This window comes from Patella vulgata, chromosome 2 (assembly GCF_932274485.2).
Source record: "Patella vulgata chromosome 2, xgPatVulg1.2, whole genome shotgun sequence".
NCBI lineage: Eukaryota > Metazoa > Mollusca > Gastropoda > Patellidae > Patella > Patella vulgata.
The window spans coordinates 28,938,054-28,955,038 of NC_065880.2; the positions used below are offsets into that span (position 1 = coordinate 28,938,054).

General features: G+C 32.8%; 1 protein-coding gene across 1 annotated transcript in view; it reads right to left on the reverse strand.

The window, feature by feature from the left end:
- LOC126810814 (WD repeat-containing protein 90) overlaps window positions 1–16,985 on the reverse strand; it is a 33,112-nt gene that overhangs the window by 3,173 nt on the left and 12,954 nt on the right. The window contains exons 17-39 of the mRNA XM_050536098.2: window positions 16,247–16,363; window positions 15,610–15,680; window positions 14,976–15,140; window positions 14,557–14,696; window positions 13,442–13,703; window positions 12,499–12,669; window positions 11,845–11,973; window positions 11,488–11,615; window positions 10,952–10,986; window positions 10,469–10,618; window positions 10,007–10,122; window positions 8,457–8,672; window positions 7,655–7,757; window positions 6,822–6,896; window positions 6,343–6,389; window positions 5,814–5,970; window positions 4,653–4,894; window positions 4,087–4,231; window positions 3,615–3,811; window positions 3,175–3,264; window positions 2,016–2,135; window positions 1,528–1,717; window positions 1,055–1,185 (exon numbers count right to left, since the gene is read on the reverse strand). Of these exons, the coding sequence (XP_050392055.2) occupies window positions 1,055–1,185; window positions 1,528–1,717; window positions 2,016–2,135; window positions 3,175–3,264; window positions 3,615–3,811; window positions 4,087–4,231; window positions 4,653–4,894; window positions 5,814–5,970; window positions 6,343–6,389; window positions 6,822–6,896; window positions 7,655–7,757; window positions 8,457–8,672; window positions 10,007–10,122; window positions 10,469–10,618; window positions 10,952–10,986; window positions 11,488–11,615; window positions 11,845–11,973; window positions 12,499–12,669; window positions 13,442–13,703; window positions 14,557–14,696; window positions 14,976–15,140; window positions 15,610–15,680; window positions 16,247–16,363 (3,197 nt within the window). The remainder of the gene's footprint in view (window positions 1–1,054; window positions 1,186–1,527; window positions 1,718–2,015; window positions 2,136–3,174; window positions 3,265–3,614; window positions 3,812–4,086; window positions 4,232–4,652; window positions 4,895–5,813; window positions 5,971–6,342; window positions 6,390–6,821; window positions 6,897–7,654; window positions 7,758–8,456; window positions 8,673–10,006; window positions 10,123–10,468; window positions 10,619–10,951; window positions 10,987–11,487; window positions 11,616–11,844; window positions 11,974–12,498; window positions 12,670–13,441; window positions 13,704–14,556; window positions 14,697–14,975; window positions 15,141–15,609; window positions 15,681–16,246; window positions 16,364–16,985) is intronic.

Genomic DNA, 16,985 nt, shown 5'->3' on the forward strand with positions numbered 1-16,985 from the left:
TAATAAAATAAAAGATGACTCTTGTAACATTTCTATATTCTTTGGTTAACAATGCCGATTCCATGCCGGTCAAGACCTAGGGCTATGGAAAATGACCATAACTAGATCTGACCCATTGATCATTTTGTACGCGGAAAAAGAGCCTTTTTTTTTCATAACCAAATTTTCAAACATGGCTACGATCAACCTCATTCAGGAAGTTATGATCCGATACACACGAACATTGAAAGGAACCAAGAACTTGCGTATGAGGGGCAGCCATTTTCACGAAATTCTAATTCAACCAACAATACGGTGATATATTCAAACAGTTTTTTAAATCGGATAATAATTGTGATCTCTAGAGGGACCACAAGCTAAAAATGTGATTTCTCGTACAATCAGCGGCCATAATTCAAGAAGTTATGGTTCAATATGCGCGAATAATGAAAGAAACCAATATCTTTGGGTTATAAATATGTATTTCAAGTTTCATCAAAATCGGGTGAAAATTGTGACCTCTAGGGTGTCACAAGCTAAAACGTGATTTTTCGTACAATCAGGGGCCATAATCCATGAAGTTATGGTCCGATACATGCCAATATTGAATGGAACCAAGATCTTTCGGAGATAGACATATATTTCAAGTTTCATCAAAATCGGATAAAAATTGTGACCTGTAGAGTGTCCACAAACAAATTGTGGACGGACGGACATCTAGATGGACAGGGGCGACGGCATAATATGTCCACATGAAAATGTGGGCGTATAAAAAGATGAAAAAATGAACGGAGATAGGCGATTAGAGAAATATATAGGAAAATATGAAATACAATAAGATACAGTAAAAGGGAGGAATTAAACATTTACCCATGGACTGAATTTATTAATTGTAAGAATAATAATTATTTTGGATTTAATTTAAATTCGCCCTACTACAATATCAATCAACACAGAATTTGTATAGTGCAAACAATACTTCGATAAAGTTCCTAATGCGCTTTAAAGTGTATGTGGATATTGGTGAATCTACCTGTATACTAGTGATATCTATACAGGATATTGGTGATCGTACCTGTCTATTAGTGACATCTATATTAGATATTGGTGAACCTTTATGATCACAGATAACTCTAACGGTTAAACCAGTTGTAGGACTACTAACAGCTATCAAACCATCTTTACCTCCAGATATTATTGTACGTCCTGTACAAATAAAAAAAAAACTTCATTGTAATCTAATTTACCAGATGTAATTCCAAAATTAATTTGGGTTATGTAATGCTCCTACTACATTCCAAAGTGTAATACAAGAGATGTTAAAAGGGTTTAAAAGCAGACTTTTTTGAGGAAAATTCTATCGCTCTTTGTATGGTCAGTTATTTGGATTGTTACAGGTGTGCATATATTTTGCATGATTGTATTCATAATATATTTAAAGTACTGTTATTATTAATGAGGACTATATGAGTACAAGATCGTCAATCCATCACAAAAAGAAAAGACTTAATGAATTCAAGTATGATAGATAGAGATATAAATTCTTACCATCAGAGGAGAAAGATATAGCTGTCACAGCTACAGCATGAGGATGCATCTTTAAAACCATTTCTACTTTGTTTATATCAAACATTCTAATTGTACCATCGCTAAATCCTGCTACTACAGCCGGTACTGGTGGACTAGATGATTTACTTAATTGTTGTGGAGAGGGACCAAAAGCAAGGCTGGTACATTTCTAACAATAATAAACAATGAATATTAGGAAATAAGCATCCTGTCATAGCAGATTACTATTAATACTAGTACTACCCTGAAATATATTTTTCATCAGTGACTCCCAGAAGATGAGAAATGAGACAAATTTTATTTAATATTTACTAAAGAGAAAATTACTATCAATCAATTTCTTGTGTAAATGAAATACATGGTTTATTGTATTGTCTGTACTGTGTTCAAATATCATTTGTTCTGTCTGTGTTTTGTCCTGCCATTTCCACAAATTGCTATTAATAACCAAAAGAAAACCCAGATACCTGATCTAGAACTTGGAATTGAAGAGCTTGTTCTCTATCTTTAATAGTCCATACTCTAACACTACCATCATCAGCACCAGATGCTAATAAACCATTCTTACATACACTCAAACCATTTATCTGCGCATAATATAATAATGAAAAATAAATTCAGTATAATAATGAAAAATAAATTCAGTATAAGAGTGTGATTTGTTATCTTTTACTAGAAATATTTCTCATAACATGTAGTTGGAATATGGTTGTTGATAGGGCTAAATTGGCATACATAACATGATATCAGCATATTTCCAAATAGCACATTCCTAAAGAAATGGTAATCAGCTCATAAACCACTACCAGTTTTAGATAGAAATTATAGGGCGATTGTTAATTCCCTTGTAGATAAAGTAACAAAAGGGTGGATACATCCTTAGGTATGTACTTTATTAAACCCATATTCACAGGACTGGAACAGGTATCAAGCAGCAGTAGCAGAGAAACTGCAAGTTGAAATCTTGAGGTGGCTGTATCAAGTTGTAATAACAAATGTTGGGTCGTGGGCTGTTCATGTGTTAAGGCTAGCTCTAAGACAAGGTACATAAACAACCTAGGCGAAGATAACTAACCAGAATCACTAGTTTACGATAGTAAATATGACAGAGAGAGAAGAGAGAGGGGCTTTAGTGTCCACTGCATAAAAACTTGGTCATTTGGTACTAACATATGGTTCAATTTCATTTCAAAATTGGCTTGCTCTTTGCAGTCTTTAGCAGTGGGGGGAAACTGGGGGACCCAGAGAAACCCGAAGTGGTAGGACAGGTGACCCTACTGGCCTTGGGTCGACACCATACCATTTGATTCAATATTAGACTTATACCACCGAAACCCCCTTTAAGAAAATGAGGACAACTAAAAGTCATTTAATTCATATCACTGCAACAAAATCTCATATGATTAAGAATTTGATGTCAGAATTTTTTGTCCCTAATTTTTTAATGTTGCAAATGAAATGAAAGTTTTTTGAAAATTTTAGAGGGGCTACTATATTTACACAAATGTATAATTTGTACTTATCTCGTGTCTAAACTTGAAATTTTTAATATTAAATTTGGATGTAACATTGACGAGAAATTCCTTGACATGAAATTCTTGATCATATAGATAATTATTGGCTTACTTTATTCATATGACCAGATACTAGTCTTATACTGGTTCTTTCTGTCCAGTTAATATACCATAATGTACCAGCACTAGTTCCAACAATACCCTATAAATAACATTAAAATATGTAATTAGTTTCTCAAATTTAAAATCAATTCTACTTGAACTTGCCAAAAATTAATATAAGCAAGAGTTATTGGATAAAAAACCATGGGTCCCACATACTCGAGAACCCTTGACAGTTAAAATTTGAAATACGAACAGAGCAGAAAAGTAGTACATTAATCCCCATTTTATATTATCAACTAGATAAGTAATTGGTTCTTGAACCTATGAAACACAAATAAACAAACTCCATACCATTTATAGACTAGGATCAACCATGCTAATCATAAATTATCACTTTAAAAAGTGATCAATTGTTGAGTGAGTTACAAAATTAAATAAACTCAATACCATTTCTAGACTAGGATCAAAGACAGCACATGTTACTGCTCCATTTAATGTCATTTCATCTTCCATAGTTAAACCTTGTTGTAGTTTTCTCGGAGCATCAGGTTGTCTCATCTCATTTATACCATCTATAGACCAGACTCGAACATTACGTCCTACACTACCAGTTAACAATTTATTACCATTACATAATAATACACCTGTCAAAACAAAATTACCGTAACATTATTTTTTACGGTATTATCGTCCTAGTCATCAGAAATCTTATGTATTCAAATATTATTGAGGTTTTTACTATTCTAGCCATCCCCCCCCCCCCCAAATCTTATGTATTCAGACCAGTGATCTTATTCTTAAAGATACTTTCCCGCGTACAAATTGTGTGTTTTGATGATATATTTGGACTAAAAACATATTCAAACTAATTAAAATCCCTCTCAAAACTTTGTATTCATTGGGAAATATTAGGACCTACCTATTTCTGTTTCATCTGCCTCCCAATGCATGAAACAAGAGTTCTGTCTTGTATCCCAGGCCGCTACCATACCATTACTTGTACCAATATATAGTGTACTATCACCACCAAATACCAGAGATGTGAATGATACTTTATTAGAACCCTGACAGGAAATAAATCATTGTTTTTATAATTTCTAATTATAATTCAATTATATCAACCAGAAAATTGCCCATAGCTTCTTCATTACCCACAACTCTTGATCTACTTTAAGGTGTAACTGGGTTAACAAAGACAAGCATACACCATGCAGTACTATAAGGGACATTTTGCTTACTCTTATTTCGATTGCCAACTGTCAAGAGATCTATAAACACTGGATCTCGTTTTGTAGTCACTTCTGAATGACTAAACCCTTTTTCTTTCCAGGTCTCCCCATGCCTGCACCAATGGCAAGGGGAAACGGATATGAACATTGTGAAGAACTTTCTCAACCAAAACACCTGAATCGACCTCGATACTTTTGGGTTAGTAAGCCACTGTGCCACTGTAGTTCCAGCTTCAGAAATATGAAAACAACTCACCAAATTATGTGAACTAAGAAGATCATTTGGTACTACGGCTACATGAACATTTAACGCTACTTCTGACATAGTTTCATCCAATAACCAAAACTGTACAGTAGAGTTATCTCCCACTGTTGAGAATTCATTAACAGAATATGGATCCCACTGTACATCATGTATAGGATCATCTGTTATAGTTGTTGTTAAGATAGTATAATTACTGGTACTCCATACTGCTATACTACGTTCACGATAATCACCTGATAAAATTAATATTATTATCATTATTGTACATTTTATAGTGCAGAACTTCCCCAACTAAGGGCTCCTGTGCGCTTTACAAAATATGGATATGGTACATAAATTAAATATACAAATAAAACAAATAAAGTAAAATGCAAATAAGACATACATGTAAACATTGAAATATACTTAAAATCTTATGAATTTCTCTAATGCATAACGTATCATTACTAATTGACAAGAAATTATTTGAAAATTCACTATCATGTATAAATTAAAATGAATGAGGTATTTACTGAGGAAAAGTCTCTAAGAATAAGTGTGTTTTCAAATTTTTCTTAAATAACACCAACGATGAACATAATTTCAATTAAATAATTTATATTTTCTCTACAATCATGTAAAATCAACTCATCAAAACAAATTTTGCCCTGACAGTGGTGTTACGGGCTACTTTTAATTCAATTTCCAACTGACAAGGGATCTTTAATGAGTTCGAAATGGTATACAAGCCACCTTGGATTTTCTGTCCAGCAGCATCAACAAGGAGAAAACAGACTAGAAAACCCAAGGTTAGAGAGCCAGAACCATACTCACTGTGGCTCCCAAGATACACTTGGATGTAAACTTCATCAATGTAATGTGGTTTATTCATTGTACATTATTTACATTGATAAACACTCCAAATATTAAATTGTTTAAATGGCATTTAGTAATTGAACTAGAAATACAATGACTGCTTATTACTAAGTGACGTTACTTGATAAAGACTAGAACTGTAGAAGAAGCCTGGTCAACAGATCGTTCAGCATTATGACTTGTGTATTACCAAATAATAGCACTGACAATCACTGTTTACAGTAATCAAATTCAGCAATAAATTCTAATTAATTTTCAAACAGGCATGCTAACAATGGATTGGTCTGTTCGACTTACCTATAGATACGAGAAATCTATCATCTCTAGAGAAAGCCATACATACAATATCGTATTGATGATGTGATAAAACCTTTTTACAAACACCTTGTTGTAAGTCCCAGATACAGATCTGACTTTCTATTGTATCAAATTTACCACTACCAGATGCTAGTATCTAAAAAGTAAATTTTGTCCACTTCACTTTTTTTTTTCACATTCTCTATTATTATAACAAAATCTATCATTTAAGATTTAACTATTTTATGTGTTTAAAGAAAACTTTTATAGGTTTATGCCCATTGTTCAATCCAATTCAGTTTATTGAATAAAACACTGTTTAAACTAATATCTATATTTATATAAAAACTTCCAGAGGATCTAGGACAACTGGCAACCGTTGGCGAGACTTGCTGACCAATTAGTTTACTAAATAATGAATAAGACCTATACATGTAATGTATAAAGGTCATCCATATTTTCACCCATCAAGATGTATTTCACTTCAAATTTTGGTATATTGTATTTTATTAAAGAAAGCAAACCCTACCTGATTACCATGTTGTAATGCTAATGTAGATATTTCCTCTGTTTGACCTAAAAAAAGTAAAAAATCAATTACTTATGTAATTTTATTCAAATGTTAATAATATATATGCACCTTAGCCCTTAACCCTTTAGCACTTGATACATGTTAATATTGATTACCCTGGTTCTTTGAAAAAAAGCAGAGAGAATTGATATATTTCATGTTGTCATATTCCTGAACAGCAGTATTCTATGCAGCATCTCTGTATTGCACAACCGTTTACTAGTTTTTGGGGGGCTTCACGTACATCCGTTCATATGGTTCATTCTAAGTGTTAAAGGGTTAACGCATATATTATTGACAAATATATATTCCATGGGTAGCTGAGATATATAGATGAAATAAACTATTTATAAATATGTAAAAATATTTACATTTCCTGTCTCAAAGACATAAATTTCAAGAAAAAGCTGAACATCAAACAAAAACACAGATATTACCTATGAGATGTTTCTGTTCATTAGTGTCTAAATCTTCTATGATAATGATACAACCACTAGTATATACAAATAAACCTGTGAGTATAGACATTATGTTTAATAATTTATGGGGTATATACAAATAAACCTGCGAATATAACATTATATTTAATAATTTATGGGGTTTAATATTATATGTTGCTAACATTTAAACTAGGTCATTTTGAAACTAGAAAAATATAATTCTATTTTTTTTTAGTTATAGATGTAGTGTGAAGGAAGAGCATTTTACAAGGGACGGCTAGCTTTTACTTCCATTTCCAATTCTAACTATATGTGCACTACTATATGGTGTAAACAGGTCATTATTTATAGTAACAGCTGAATAGTAATATACTTTCTGGACCAAGAAACACTAAATAGAGTAGCAAACATGAAAAGAAAATGTTTTCTATAAATGGCTATTTACATGATCTGCAAACTGGTAATATGAAATGATATTAAGATTAGACCATATAAAAAAAATATTGTTCCTCAAATACTCCCATTTATCTCTTTAATTACCACATGTAAATATTTTCCCTGGTTACAGAAAGTAACACTTTAAAAGAATTTTTAATTAATTAGCAAATCTACCATAGGCTCAATTATCAAATACACAACCCTGATAAATGTAATTGACAGTAATAATGAGATAAATGTAGTGCCTGAAAATGTGATGTTTATGAGAAATCATTTATCCAAGAAGTGATCATTCAATAAAACGAAAAACAAAAAATGTCCCAAATGCATCGGGAAGGACTGCCTGAGAACCAGAATAAACAAATTTTGTGTGGCTTTATTTCTATATTTACCTGTATCTTGATGCCAGACCATATTATTTCTACCATCACCATTATATCCTATTACAGATTGTAGTTTTAATCCAGCTTGATTTGGTGGAGCTGTATATCTTCTCTAATAACAATATAATAAAATATCATTAGAAAATTGTCAACACTTTTTTTTATTATTTAAACTTACATTTTTAAAAGGCGGTTAGAACATTCAACCCCATTTCATTTATAGACATAATCTTAAGAACACAAAAAATGATACTATAGCCATCTATAACTAAAATCTACAAGTAAATTAAAATTGGAATCAGAGCTAGCATTTCCTGCCTAGTGCACTGACAAAATGGGGTTTAATCCTCGCCTGCTATCTTATAATTAATACACGTAACACCTGTCACTAATTATACCTAGTAGGAACCTTAATTCAAAGTCTAATCATTTTAATGGAAATGAAATGAGCTTTAACATGTTACTTTTCAACATGAACTGGGCTAATGAACTGGGTATACATCATGCAATGTCGTATGAGGGAAATTTTGCATGAACAGCAGCATTTCTGCCAGCTCTTCTCCAAATTGCAACTGTCAAGGGTTCTTTTACATGTACATGGGACCTTGTTTTTTGTCCTATCCGAATGACTAGAAACTTTTCCTTGCTAGACAATCCTAAGAAACTTTCTCAGCCAACAAGAAAATCGAACATAGGACCTCCTAGTTAGTGAGCCTGCACCATATTCATCCATACACTGTGGCTCAAATTTTTACGGAGCAAAACCTTCAAATCAATGAGAAATAAAATAGAATGATGTTGTTACATTTACCTGTGCTATACCATGTTGTTTTTTTCGATGTTTATAATGTTTATGTACTTTAGGTGGTTGTTTATTTTTAGCTGTAACTGTATCATTTGTCACACGTTTAGCTGTTGTTAGGGTTATATTATCGCCTGACTCAGCTATCACATGACGTGGTGAATGTTGTGACGTCTGTCTACCATGTGCACTACCATGTATCATACTTCTACCTTTTATTACTGTCTGTAAAACAAATATATATGCAACCAACATACCAACATACTATATGGATTAGGAACAGAGATGACATCAAAGTCTGTCAATCGAAGTGCTTGTTCAAGGAACAAGCATGTCGAGTTTCCCGATGGTCGTGGAATTGGCTGAGCCGTAGACTTTTTTGGGGACATAAGTTATGTAAATAAGTAGCACAATATCAGTGTTAAGCAGGGCTCTCAATTTAATCATATTTGCCAGTCCTGACTGCCTGGCAGAAATGAAATGAAATGGGGTCTAACGTCCTACTGTTCTGCTCCTAAACTGGGCTAATGAAGACGGGCATACGCCATACAGTGTGCTATGAGGGAAATTTTGCCCGGGGAGCAGCGCTACAGCCTAATCTTATATCGAATTCCAACTGCCAAGGGATCTTTTATGTGCATGCCAATGTGTACACGGGAACTCGTTTTTTCGTCCCATCCGAATGACTAGGCGGCTGTCCTTGTCAGGCCGTCCGCCCTGCATCAATGACAAGGGGAAACCACGCCGGAAAATCTGGATGAACTTTCTCTGCCAATGCAGGGATCGAACACCCAACCTCCAGGCTAACATCCCGACTGTCTGGCAGTGAAACTGACCCGCTGTAGAACTTACATGTCAGTCTATTGATATGTCATAAAATTAGAGTTTCAAACAATTTAACCTTCATACCCACTAGCAGTGAAATTTACCATCTGAAGAACTTACATGCTATAAAATTAGAATTTCTAAAAATTTAACCTTAAAACACAATAAGTTGAGTTAAATTTATAGTTTTGTTTTTTTTGTGAAATCACAAAAAAATATATATAAAATTTGGATAATGTTAAAAATTGTCACATTCTTTTAAAATTACATCTTACTAATATGAGATAAATCAGACAGGACAAATATTGGGAAGAGAAAATCCTAGTACTGAGCATCATTTGGGTCGTACTAATCACCGACAGGAGTGTTTTCGGGTCAATAGTGTTCAAAGTATGGTAGTGAAAAGGAAAGAAATGTCATGGGTATGCACATTCTACACATCAAAATTTAAATGATTTCATAACAAATTGACAAAAGAATGGATAATTACAACATTGACGAAAATAGTTTTGCTAATTACTGACAAAAACATCATTCTGTTAGTTAGCCCAAGTATTTCAGATATGATGTATCAAATATGCATATCTATCACATATCTTTCCTTCTCTGTCACTCTTTGCAATACCTTTGGCACTAATGAACAACAAAGGCTCTTGATGTTGATTAGTAGGACTGAATTATTCTATTTATGTTTTCATGTCTTTTTTTTTTTTTTGGAAGAAATTTGAACATACCACTTCTGTTTCACTTTCAGATGATAGCTGTGCTTGATTCTCATCTAACTCTGGACCAATGAGAATCTCTTCTTTATCAGAGTTTGATGATTGTATATCTTCTATATCTGTAACATCTAAGCATGAGTAGGACCGTTTAATTTAAAAAACATCTGGGAATGGGAGTATATTTACGACTCACAATCAGTCAGGACTCAAGCTATCGGTCACCAAAGTCGCAACTTGTGATAAAAAAATGAAAGTGGCAATTAAAATAATTTGATTTTGGCGATAACGTTCTGGGGTACTGGCGATTCTTTTTGATAAGTGGTGGAAAAAAAAAATTGTATCCAGTTATTAAATGCCTCTAAAAGTTTTCAATAGTTTTTTTCCGCGTGGAGCACCCTACCTGTGACTATAAATGCAGTTTGTGCGTAATAAATACAGATTATGAAAAATATCAAACAGAAGATCAAATATTACCTCCAATGGAAGATTTATAAATAGAACTCAGATCTTCAATCCGACCAGGTGAATCAAACGCTACAGTCGGTCTGGGTGGTGATCTTCTAGGTATCTCCGTAAAAGATCTACCCATAGAATTATTCATCCTTTCCATTTCTTTTATAAGTTCTACAATATATTAACAATTAAATTTGATACATAATTAAATTATAACCTGGCAATATAAATATTAAATTATAACCTGTCAATATAAATATTAAATTATAACTTGGCAATATAAATATTAAATTATAACCTAGCAATATAAATATCAGAATTGTGTACTATGCTAGGCTAAAGAAGCTAACATCTTGAAATTGAGAGAAAAGTATGCACTTTTTACACCATTATTTGCTGAGGGCGTGGCTTCTTTTAACATCAAATTGAGTTCCAAATCCTTTGACAGGCATTAAAGTCCTTTTTTGTTTTTAATGTAATTCATATACTGGTAAGTATTCTTACCTTCTTGCTCTTGATCTAAAACAACTTCTCTGCCCCTATAATTTGTATTAAAAAAATCTATTTTAAAATTTTATCTTTATGACATACCATCAATTGTTATTAATATAAAATAACACAAAAACCAACTATTGTCTAACAGATCTGTCTTACACACCATCAGAAGTCATCACAAGATTTTATACACCATATGCATTTCTGACTTAACAGCAATTTTTGTCATTCAGGATAAGAAATGGCAAATGGTTTTGGATTTTTTAAAGGATTTTATGTAAATTCTGCATGTAAGAATATGTATGGTGCCATGGTGGCTTGGTGCAGGATGGAGAGGATGTCAAATAAACTTAGTAGTTCGGATGCTACATGTTAAAATCCCCATAAAATGGAAATAGAATTACTTGTAAGCCATAGCACTCTACATGGTGTATGTCATTCTTCATTAGTTCGGTATGTGCAGAAAGTAAGGTGTTAAACTGATTTTTCTTCATTTCCCATATTATGTATATATTCTTATGTCATAAATAAGTTTAGAAACATACTCTGTAGGTTTGGGTTTTTCAAATGCCAGGAAATCCCAGAGATAAATAGCTTCACCAACACTGATAAAACCTATACCATCAGGTGTAAATAATATTTTATTTATCTTCTCACAGTGACCAATAAATACCTGTAATAATCAACACAAATAAATTATTACCAGTGTTATAATAATATATATATATAACTTTCAAACCAAGGAAAAGGGATGAGTGGTTGAATAGAGAGGCTTTTTGGATCAAATCATCTGTTGACAATTATGTGCACAACATGAGCCATGTACAGTGTAGTTGTATACACTGTACAAGCTTTATTCTACCTAAATGATGGTTAAATTATTATAACTGAAGAAGACTTACTTGAAAATTAATATCTAGTTTCATATCATAATCCCATATTTTAATAACTTTATCACCAGCTGTAGCTAAATATTTGCCTGAATCATAGACACTGATAGATGAACAACCACTTCTATGTATATGATCCATCTGTAATATAATTGATGATAAATCATTGATCATGCAATTCATTATTATCTGGGAATTAACATCGATGAACCAGAGAACACACAGATCAAAACTGATGTTACTGAAAATAAAAATCTATAAAAATCTAGAGTCTACTAGAAATCGTATATAGAAGGATAGATAATGACTGATTAAATGTCAAGGCTTGAGTCTACTTAAAACCAATTTTATATGGTACAAGAGTTTTTAGGGGAAATTCCATGTCTTAAGAAGCAGCAGGAGAGAAAAATGGGATTTAACATCATCTACTCAACTCTTCACAAAATCAATTCAGGACTTAAAAATTATTTCTTTGCTTTATGTTAGACCACCAGCCCTAATATTTGATGAAACCATTTCTAAAATGTCAGTAAAAGTTCTTTTCCTCTTGGATGCAGTTATTAGCCATTTCCATAATGGTTTGGAATCTATGGCATTCCTGGAGCTTTAGCCAGAAAAGACAAAACACAATTTCCAAGTACAAAAAAATGATAAAGGAGTACATACTTCAGTCAATAAGCGTCCATTTCTAGCATCAAATTTAAGAAGTTTATTATTAGCAGTTGTAACTAAAAGTTGTGCTAGTTTAGTTGTAGAGAAAGAAACTTGTATAGCTGTATCTATAGTTGTTCTAGCATTATCAGATGGATTCATATTAGTTACATCTATTCTTAAAACCTGCAACATAAACAAGTTATATATCAGGGGTACATATAGGTACACAAACTTTAATAGAGTTGTATAGTAAAATGTTTGATTTATATGCACACAAGTCTTATGTGTGCTTTGCGAAATGGAACCATGAAAATGATGTTTTGTAGCTCATTTTTAAAACCAGCTGCAATTACTGCTCCCTAGTCTACCTTAAACCACCATTCTGCACACAGAGAACTATCCATCTACTCTACTTCGAAAATATATCTCTGCCCTAAATAGCCGCCATATCCAACAATAAGTATACGGTTTTGTAATGCGGTCCTATGCCGGTTAACCGCTGTTATACACAAAAAGACTAATTAAACCATTTCAATTTAAGTAAATAAAAGTAGACTATATACGTAGCAAAATTCTTGAAATTTCCTTAGTGTTTTCCACTAAAATTGTTGATTTAAGACTTAAAATGTCGGTCAACTAGCTTAGTGTATGTTCTCAAGCAGAGCTAATTGTAGACAAACAGCATAAGTTTAGTATGTAAAACCACATGAGTCACATAATTAGTATACAGTTCACAGCTATTCACATTGAGACATTAGAGGGAGTTGTAGTTGCTGACAGGTCCAAGTAGTCATAGATAAATAAGCTGTAGGACCAGAAACCTCCTTAAAACATATACATGTAATATGGCAATTAATGATAAAATCCTGGGGAACTTTCTTGACCAACACCGCTTTCAAATCCTGAATATTGTGGTAAGTTTGCCAGCGCATCACACACTGAGCCACATACTTACCTCATCTAAAGATTTGCCTTCGACAACAGTAACGGTAAAATCAGACGGTCCTATAAAAGCCATACAGGTACCATCTGGACTAACAGATAAAGCGTTAGGACCATAACGTTCACCTCTAGCTACGGTATTAGTTAAAACACGATTAATATTATAACCATCTGTTGATGTATCATATAAAACAAGAGAACACAGTGAATCACAGCTATACAGATAATCTCCATTTGGATTATACACTAATCCTGTTATCTTCCCACGATGTTGTCTGGATAAAAAAAAAACCACAAAATAATCCATTAAAAACAAAACCAACAAATTGAACCCTCCAAATATCCTGGGCTATACCATTTTATTAAATAGAACCAGATGCTGTTTCGTTTCAGGCCCTCATGCTCCACAGACAAAGGGAAAACAGATTGGAAAATTCTGTGTAAGTGTATAAAAGTGGAGGGGGATGTGGCAGTCTCATAAAAGTGGCATTCCTCACTCCCAGGAATATTGAAATAGAATAAGTGTAATATTACATATACTCCTACTACGGTTATTCTGTTTCAGTATAACTGACAAGGACTAAAATGTTTTACTTAAAACACTTCACCAATACATGAAATATTTGTACTGTTGATATTTGTGATTATTACAACATAAAGTCCTGATTCGCCATTTGCGTTTTCACTAAATCAAATTTCTCACAGCTTAATACATGCTAAATATGTACTCAGATTGATTATTTAACATTTTATTAAGAAATAAAAATATCAATGCTAGATAATCTCCCGGGTTAGATTCAGTCAGATTTAAACTAGGCCCACTAGGCATCTTGTTATGCTCGAGCAGCATAGATCGATGAGATTTCAATTCAACATATCTTTGTAAATACTGAATTGAATTGAACCAGGTTTGGACTGATATTCCTATTAGAGATTCATCTATCACAATATTATAGCTTGCAAGTGATTCCTATTGCTTGAAATGGCGCATAATCTAAGAAATTTTCATGCTGGGCTACAAAATACAGTATTAAAATTTAACAGTAGTAAGACCAAGAAATTTCCATGTCTGGATTCACTATACAGTATTAAAATCTAATCATGATAACACAAGGTTTTTCTACCTACCTATGTTCTGCTAACATTGTTGTAGTTGAAACATTAAAGATACGCACTATACCATTCTCAAAACCACAAGCAAACACTTGTTTAGAAGGATGATAACTAATTGTACACGGACATTCTTTAGCTGCACTAAAATCATACAACTGAAATAGAAAGTTGATAAAAATCAAAATGTATACAGTTCCTTTTTGGTCATTTTAACATTTCCATTTGGAGCCATTTAAACAATTCATTGAAAACTGTACATTTCTGTTTAATTGAGGAGATGAAAAGAATGAGATTTAACACAAAAAAGTCATTCATAACATCAAAATGGTCATTCTCATTTGGAGTCAATTTGCCTAAATGCAAGATCTTGTTCGATATTGCTGATTTAATAGAACAAGCATCATATGATAAAAATAATTATTTTGTGCATGTACCTGTTGAAGTGTTTCAGCATCCCAGACTCTGATAGTTTTATCATCAGCTACAGTAGCTATATGTTTTCTATATGGATCTATAGATATACTATGTATACTAGATGTATGTGATCTCATTATAGTAGTATAACCTCGTGTTGATACATCTAATATACCTAGATTACCCTGTAAAACAAAATATAGCTTGCCAGACAACGAAACATACCAATATGTCAGTACATACCAATATGGCCATCAATATTTCTTATGACTTTCCAAATCAAATAAAATTTAACAACATCTGCAATGTTATTACTTATGTTTACTGAATAAAGCCAGTGCCAAATTCCTTTTGTGATAGCTTTTTACGGTTTTGGACAATATCCAAGGTCCTGTATGCTAGATATGCAACTTCTAGGGAAATGAAATAATGAGATCGTAGACTGGCTACATTGGAGATGATTTTATTGCACATGCTTCACCTATGTTTTTGTTTATGTTGTTATTGTACACATTTGATTGTGAATACTTCCAAATTTTTAACGGTCTTGTCAGAGACTGGAAAAGTCTATCAAACAAATTAAACAACAAAAGATTTAAAATTATTCGAAACCAGAATTTCTATATTTACGTAATAATAAAAATAAAATCTTACAGTAATAGTACCAGCCAATATTTTCATACCATCTGATGATAAATTAACAGCTGTTACAGGACCTTCATGTTCTGTTAAAATAATTATGTTACTTTAGACAAGTTGAATACTAATCAAAATTGTAATCAATCTGACTTAACATGGCTAGGCCACTTTGATGATTATGGGCAAAAATAAATGAGTCAGTTTCATTGGATTGTATATTTTGATTTGTTTTGTGGGAGAAGAAACTCTCTTTATTGAAAATTTCAGTTTCCGCTTTTTCTAAACAAAGATTTAATAGTAAAGAACTTGTCCTAACCCTATTTAAATAATACCACAGATCAACCTGATTCAATACGGTATTTTCACCTATATCAAATAGGTTCAGCTCCTTTTTGTGTTGCCCGAACATCGTGGAATTCATTTATCTTGAGAAAAGTGAAATTCCACTAAACAAGACATGAATAATTATATATTGTTACCACTGTACCAGGTCCACAACCACAGAATGATATTCACATTACTCACACCAAATCTATTATCAGACTGACAGTGTTACACAACTGCACTTCTGTTAAGATGGAAGGAACATTTGTAACTCATAATTAACCATCCTTGAGAACATAATATAATCAGAAACTGTCAGAAAACTCACCTGCCTCTAAGTATACATTAGCAAAATCTAGTGGCCATAGACGTAGAAATCCATCATCTGATCCCGTCACACAAAATGCTTCACTAACAAACATACTGTTAATGCATATTCCTGTACCTATATTTAGATAGGGAGAGAAAGAGATTTGTGGTTTAATGTCCACTCGACACAAACTGGTCATTTTGGAACTAAAATAAATATATGGTTTAATTCTATTTCAATAATTCGCCTGCACAAAGGGGGGGGGGGAATCTTTAGCAGTGGGAGAAAACTGGATATAACCCATGAGGTTGGACAGGTGACCCTGCCGTGCCATGTACAAGCTGAGAATCGAAATCATAGCACTTGACTCAAACTGATCACTCAGTAAATATTCGCTTGGCGGTCAATAACACTGATCGGGATGACATTGGGGTAAGTTAATTAGCTCTTAATATTAACTTTTTTGCTTCTGCAAATTAAATTCTAAAACAATTTTTTAAATTATTAAGAAAAAAAATATAAGTGTTTGAAGTATATCTGGATAAAAAATATTTCCTTTTTAGTGTGAACTTTGCCCAGAATCGCTTTTACTACTACATTCGTTGTAAACAAAGCCCGTTATCGACACCATCAATATCATGTTACATCACACGTAGAACTTTCTGAGCATCACATTAAAGGTCACATTACTACTATGAAACAATTTGACTTTTACCATGAACACTGGTGCTTGTAGAGTGGTTTACTATACAACAGG